Source organism: Haliaeetus albicilla, chromosome 18 (assembly GCF_947461875.1).
Source record: "Haliaeetus albicilla chromosome 18, bHalAlb1.1, whole genome shotgun sequence".
Classification (NCBI taxonomy): domain Eukaryota; kingdom Metazoa; phylum Chordata; class Aves; order Accipitriformes; family Accipitridae; genus Haliaeetus; species Haliaeetus albicilla.
In genome coordinates, this window is record NC_091500.1 from 26,060,789 (window position 1) to 26,067,781 (window position 6,993).

At 43.3% G+C, this 6,993-nt stretch overlaps 1 protein-coding gene across 5 annotated transcripts in view; it reads right to left on the reverse strand.

The window, feature by feature from the left end:
- LOC104317661 (glutathione S-transferase 3) overlaps nt 1-6,993 on the reverse strand; it is a 113,708-nt gene that overhangs the window by 5,337 nt on the left and 101,378 nt on the right. Inside the window, exons 1-4 of one of the 5 annotated variants that reach the window (XM_069805960.1) lie at nt 5,822-5,861; nt 2,997-3,103; nt 1,089-1,140; nt 203-335 (exon numbers count right to left, since the gene is read on the reverse strand). In XM_069805960.1, coding sequence (XP_069662061.1) covers nt 203-335; nt 1,089-1,140; nt 2,997-3,083 — 272 coding nt within the window. In that variant the 5' untranslated portion in view covers nt 3,084-3,103; nt 5,822-5,861. The other 4 variants (XM_069805957.1, XM_069805958.1, XM_009918573.2 and 1 more) reach the window with 4 other exon arrangements.

A 6,993-nucleotide genomic window follows, 5' to 3' on the forward strand; every position in this document is an offset into this window, starting at 1 on the left:
TGCCTCAAAAAATTTTTATGTAAAAATAATCAGATTAGAACAGATCAGTTGGCCTGCATCTAACTGTGGCCTGTCAGGCTTACTGCAAGTTGTGTGTCACTGAGGCATGCAGGTGCTTCTCTGGGTGTGCAAGTATGCAATTAATTCTAGATGTATCTAAGCTACTATAATAAATTCAACAAGAGTAGTACTGTTACAGTACAGGGCTCTCTCCATCAGGTCCTTCCCGTAGAGGTTGTACTTTGCTGCTATGTAGCTGAGAATGGCTCTAGTCTGCACCATCTTCATCCCATCGATCTCCACCATGGGCACTTGCTGAAACAGCAGGGATCCACCTAACGGGAAAGCCACACATTATTCTACTGGATCTAGTAACTCCACATCAGATTTCTTGCTGTCTTCAGAATATCATTACTTTTATGGTGAGCTTGCTGTGGGTAGTCATTATATTAAACTGGAGTTCTTCCACACAAACAATAAGTTACAGTAGTGAAGACAAATTAAACTGTGGAACACAATTATTGTGGATTAACACACTTGCTTTTAAAAAATTTCACTGAAGTTGCAGTCAGGACTGTGTACAGCAGCTTTTATGCTGAAATTGAAATACAGTGGAGAAAATCACACTGAACATATCAGCTGAGTAAAAAGTGTCAATTCTAAATACAGTTAAAAAATTCTGTTCCATTATTTAAAACACAGTTGAAGCAAATGTCAGATTCCAAAATTTCTCTCTTAAAACCAGTATCTTAAGCTAAATCAGGACATTCAATGAACATTTAGGATACGTTTTTTCAAGTTACTGAAGCCCAGGGTAAGTTTGTGGGACCAGGTAGGACACGTAGACAAACAGAGAACAGAACAACCCAGAGGCCAGCCTGGGGAATTCTACAGGTTGGAAAGAAATTCAATTTTCAATTGCATCTGTCCACATATGGGGGAAAAATCAGCCTCTGCAGCTGTTCACAGCTCTCAGTTTTACTCCCCTCTCTGCTGTGTGGAAAGAAAGTCCCACAGTGTCTTCAAAGTCTTCTCAGAGACTAAGTAAAGTCTGGCCACCCTTTTCTTGAAGTTTCACGTTGACTCACCTTGCAGGAGCTTCTCATACTGCTCTCGAGTTTCCAAAAACTCTTCTTCAAACTGACAAAGAGAATGAGGAAGAAAAGGAAATTAGCATCTTTTCACATTTCTAGAACAGATAAACTTTTTAAGCATCATAAAAGGAAGAGAATATACACATCATGGTTCCCTCCATTCCAGATATGGCTCTAAGGAAGAAAATACTAAGGGCAGAAGCACTGTCAAAACCTCTTGGACTGTCATCTTTGACAAACGCTGCTAAAGGCAACCCTAACAGAAAAACAGGCAATAAGAACAGGAGTGAGGATGGTTTGTATGGTATTGAACATGCAATTTAACATGAGACAGTCAACAATACAGACCAGGCTGTCCTTAAAATTCTTTCTAGTATGTGGGAAAAAAGCTCTGCTGTGGGATATTTTGATTTGGGAGCTAGACAGGACTTAGAAAGTTAAAATGAAGCTTTTACAAAATAATGTAAAAGCAGTATGCCCAGGAGGAAGTTTAGTACAGAAGCATGTTTAGGATACCTAAAGTTGAATTATTCACTAGATGAGAAACAAAAAGATACAGAATTACCCGTGATCAGAATGATGTAGTTATATTCAACATGGTTGAGGATGGCTGGTCCAATCAGTGCTACTTACGGAGGAATTCAGTTCAAGATTAAAACACCAAAGTTAGATGTCTACATGTACATGTTTGCACATGCCATACATGTCTATAGTCAATGTAGACCATGCAGACTAGAAAATGATTGAGCTTACCAAACCCTAGATGTCTAGCTATGGACTCCCAAGGATCCTTCCTCAGTCAACTTCTCTCAGAAAGTCTGTGCAACTTATGTTAATAATTAAGACTTGCTATACTAGGGAAACCCCAGAAGATTAGGCATACTAAAACAGTGCCAATGTTCAAGCATACCAAGTGTGATCACTGAGTCAAAAATTCAGAACCCAGGTTTCTGCTGATGAAAAGTTGGGAAAAGAATATCTCAAGGAAAAATGTAATAATTGATACCTGTCAATATTTTTTTTTAATTAAAAAAAAAAACAGAGAGAGAATTAAAAGACAGGAACAAATGATGCAGGAAGCAGTCAGTTGTGTCTTCTGTAAGGCCTTCAGATAAAGACTGGCAGTCTTTTTGAAACACTCATATTCCTTGGCTCAGTACAGGGGTAACCACATGAAGTGTAACAGCCTGCAGTCCTAAAGAGGACGCTTGGAGCAACTACTAGTCCTTTCTGTCCTCAAACTGAATTATCAGTTTATCACCAAGATAGATAGCAAATGAATAAGTAAATGATATCCCATTAAAAAGAACAATTTTAAAGTGGTGTCTTGCTTCTCCGGTTTACCCAAATATTTTTCTTCCTGCTCTGAGACTTCTAATTTTCCTACACATGTGGGTCAGTTTGCTCACTTCACCCCGTTAAGCCTCATCTAAATGATGCAAGTAAAACAAAATCTATTTTGTGCGATAGCTTATTGTGGAGGATGCAGCCAGTGGAGTGAAAAATAAAATAAAAATCTGTGCAAGCATCCAACTGAAAACAGAAAGACTAGAGAAAGTAAATTGTTGCTGTTTTACTTGGCACAGATAATACTTGTTATGCCAGGAACACATCTATCATTCAGCTCAACAGCTCTGGGTCAGTAATCAAATGCTTAATTAAGCATTACGCATTCTTGCATTAAGCAAGAAACTGGTTTACAGTGTCATTGCTCAGAAGACATGTAACTTGATGCCATACTTTTGTGTGCCTAAAGTAAGAGTGTTTAATTATACTGAATAGCCAATGCTCTTTTACTATTGTGTCTTGGAATGCCTTTTCTTTTTTGGTTAATAACCTGTGATCTGCCTCAAAGACAAGCTTACCAATGTTCAGCTTAAAGTTAAAAACACTAAAACAAACCTCGACCCCAGCTGCAGCTAACAACCAGCGAATTGACTCCATCTTGCCTCTTCCATCAAAGTAGTAAAGTTTTGTTTTTCCGGCCATGACTTCAAACTTCCTGTTACCTAAAATAGTAATAAAAGATAGTAAGTTAATAATGATACAAAAATCTGATGGCAGCTGGAATAACGGTTAACAGGTCACTCACATGACAAAAATTTAAGTTAATTTTTGACAAAACATTTCAGTAAAGTTTCAGTCTAAACTGATTTGGTTTTACCGCTGCACAGTCAAGTCACAGTATTTCATAGTCTTTTCATTCCCCTGAAATTCAGGAAAAGTAAGCATCAAGGAAGTAGGAGATAACAGAAAAAAATAAAGTCACCACTAAGGAAATCCTTAAAACTTTTAGAAAATGTAAGTTTTAGCACTGGAGTTACTCAATCACCACTGAAAGCCAAGTTTCGATCAAAGGGGAGAAGAGGCAGTAGACAGGTTTTTCAAATCTGACAGTTCTTGTATCAAAGAATGCTGAAGTACGTAAACATTAATTCTACGCATACTTAGGTGAAGTATGGGAATGTATTTTCAAAGCTTCTCACTTTTCTTTCTAGCTGTGGTGATCCAGGGTAAGTATGTGATCTGGAATCAGTAGAAACTTTTAAAAGAATGACCAGTTTCTTCTGTAATAATCTAGATTAAAATACAAAGATTCAGACTTTTGCACCACTTATACTTCTACTGGTGGCACTTTTTTTTATTAATAAACCCTGTTGCCAAGCAAAACTTTACAGACTTTTCAGTTGACCAAATACACCACGCTTTGCAAGCAGCATTTTAGTTCTTGAATGGCTTTATAAACGAGGCTATGAATTGTTATTTTTTGAACAGACTAGTGTTTAGGTCTCAGCAGGAATTGGATTCCACTGTAGAGCCATAAACCAAAGGAGCATCAAATTTCATCATACTGGCATTTCATATGCAGAACTCCATAATAGCAACTCCTTGCTGCAACTGAGAGCTGTTTTCCCTCTGTACGGAGATTTCTTCTCATTCCAATTCACAATTCGAGTAATCCTGGAAAAGAGGCTGTTGGCATGTGAATAACCTCCAGTTCCCAATGTTGCAAGAGCTCCTTCATAAGCGGAGGGGAAAAGTGACCTCTGAAAGACCTTGAGCACATGCGAAGCAAGCAATCCACTTGTTAGCCAACAGGCATGACAACAGAACACAAAATACAAGACTGCATCTTACCATGGGAATTCAAATGAGTCAGGCTATTCCGCCTTTCACGCCTGCTTAGGGGCCTCCATTTCTTCCCAGGTAAGTCACTGGGAACTAAAACATTGCTGAGTAGTATCTATACTGTTAATAAATATAACAGTGCATGGAGAAACAGCAAAAAAGACTAAATAAAACTACCAGTGTGAACTACATGCAAGAACAGAATGAAACAGGAGTTGCTTGTAATACAGCTAAATTCACAGAAGAAGAAAAAAAAGCCAAAGGTGATTTTTAACTTGAAGTTTAAAAAATTAAGGAAACAGAAGAGTCACTTTTCTTCAGTGCACCTTCCTAAGACATGCTGCTAGCAGGCCAACTGACATGTCACAGGAGATAAGCAAGTCACTGTTGCCAAGCACACACCAATGCAGCAAAGGCAAATGGAAGGTAAAGACATGGTGGATGCTCTTGTAAATACAGGGGGATCAACAAGCTTTGAAGCAAGCTGTAGCATTCTGGTTCCTAAGACTGAGCCTGCCATGCAATATTGGAAGAGAAAGTCCAATTTGTCAACTGAAATCTGATGGAAAGAGAGCACCCTGGGGATGGGCAAAGATCTTCTCCCTTCCCCGTTCTTCTCACCAGACGTAAAGGAGGAAAAATGGCAATTTGCAGCCCAGAGCCGCAATCGCAGGTAGGCTGCTGGCCATTCCTCTCAGCCTGGTATCTCAACAACAACAGGGACTTTGGGGGAAAAAAGGATCTGAATTTACTCCCTTGTCGTGATTTATGAAGGCCACCTGGGCTAACACGGGGAAAGAAGGAACATAATTATCTGCACAAGAAGTCATCGCTCGCATCCTAGCCACACAGACCACAAGAACACTGGTGAAAAGGGCCAGACGACCAGCTCCGCCTGGCATGTCCTGCGGATCCAAGACTCCAGGACCCGATTTTCACTGCAGCCCTCAGCCCAACGGCGGGCGCCCTTTTCTACCCTGTAACACCAACCTGTGGGGGAAAGTCCCCTACTCAGGCTATGACAGGCCTTACCCTCCCGGGCCATCAACTCCAACCCCTTCCGTGACAAGTTCTTCACAGACGCGAGATGAAGAGTGGTTCACGTTACAAAATGGGGGTCCGTCGCGCTGATAGCTGGCGGTGGGGGGAGGGCTTGGAGGCAAAGGGCAGAACGGGGCAAGCTCTCACATAAGAGATGAGTAACGCTGGAGTACGCGCTTCTTGTACAAGCGCCTGTTAAGTCCAGGGCGAGCCGCCCCTGACCCGGGCGGTTATCATCTCCTCACCGGACACCCGAATGCCAACCTGAACCCAGCACGGCCCCCCCAGCCCCGTGCCACCAGAGGCAAGCGAGCCAGAGGATACCAGGGTGGCGACGGGAAAAGAGAAATCACAGAAACCCACGCTATTCACACAGAGAATTAAAAAAAAAATAATAAAACCAAGCGAACATACACAGCTTTTAACCAGCGAGGCAGCAGCGCTTCCCGCCGCAGAGCCCCACAGGCCGCCACCCGCCCGCAGGCGGCCACCCCGTGAGGAAAACCCGAGCCGAGCCGAGCCGAGCCGAGCCGAGCCGAAGGCCGGCGCTCACCCACCTCTCCAGCCAGCAGACGCCGCCGCCCCGCCCCCAGCCTCAGCGCTACGTAGGACCAGAGGGACAACCGCCAATAGGAAGCCGGTAATCTACATATTTCTCAAAGGCTTCTGCGCGAAAAACGTAATCGAAAAACCAAAGAATTTGAACGGTTAAAGAGTTTGAACTCCGTCTCCCGGAGCGTCTGGTGTTAGAGAGAGGTGTTTCCGCGGTGTGTGTCGCTGGGCTTTGCGCGGTGGCGGTTCGCCGTGAGCTAGGAGGCAGGAGGTTTCTTGGCCCTTATATAACGCTACGGTCGCAGCGTTGCTTTGGATGTGAGGGCGATCTGGCTGCGACATCTGTCACCCCATTGATCGCCAGGGTTGATTCGGCTGATCTGGCTGGCTAGGCGGGTGTCCCCTTCCTCCCTCACCGCTCCATGTGCGTCCCTCCCGAAGCTGCGCGCTCGGTCGAAGAGGACGACCTTCCCCGATAGAGACGTACCGTTCATCGGTCAAGGGTATACGGTAGCTGCGCTCCCCTGCTAGAACCTCCAAACAAGCTCAAGGTCCATTTGTAGGAGAACGTAGGGTAGTCAAGCTTCCAAGACTGCAGACACATCCAAGTGAGGCACTGCATGGGGCAGTCTGCCATTGTTTTGTGCCCCGCCAGAAACAGTTTTCCCCCTCGGACGGTCCCTCTACTGTATTACCTTATTCACACTACACGGGGGTGTGCATGTGTGCAATGAGGAATTCCAATTAACTTTTATTTCCATCCCCGAAGGCCATCCTCCATTTATCACTCCTCCCACTTCCATCCCCTACCCACCTGCGAATCCTTGAGCTCCCCACCTTACACACACGCCAGTTACAATCTACCATCCTTGAACTTGTAAATGTATTTTTCACCTAGTCTTTGTAAGTTATCAACTGTCTTCAGCTTCTACTGCCTTGAAAGCAGGGGGAGAAGGCTGAGGTGACACATGACACTCAGAACAATTATAGAACAAAACAAAACAGAATAGAGTATTTCAGTTGGAATGGACCCAGTGATTATCCAGTCCAACTGCCTGTCCTTCCAAGGTGTTATACATCTTCTGGTTTAATTCAGCACTACAGTTAGTTTCAGAGGAGTTGACATCCAAGGACTAAACTATTAGCTTTACACGAAGCTCACGGTATACTACAGAAA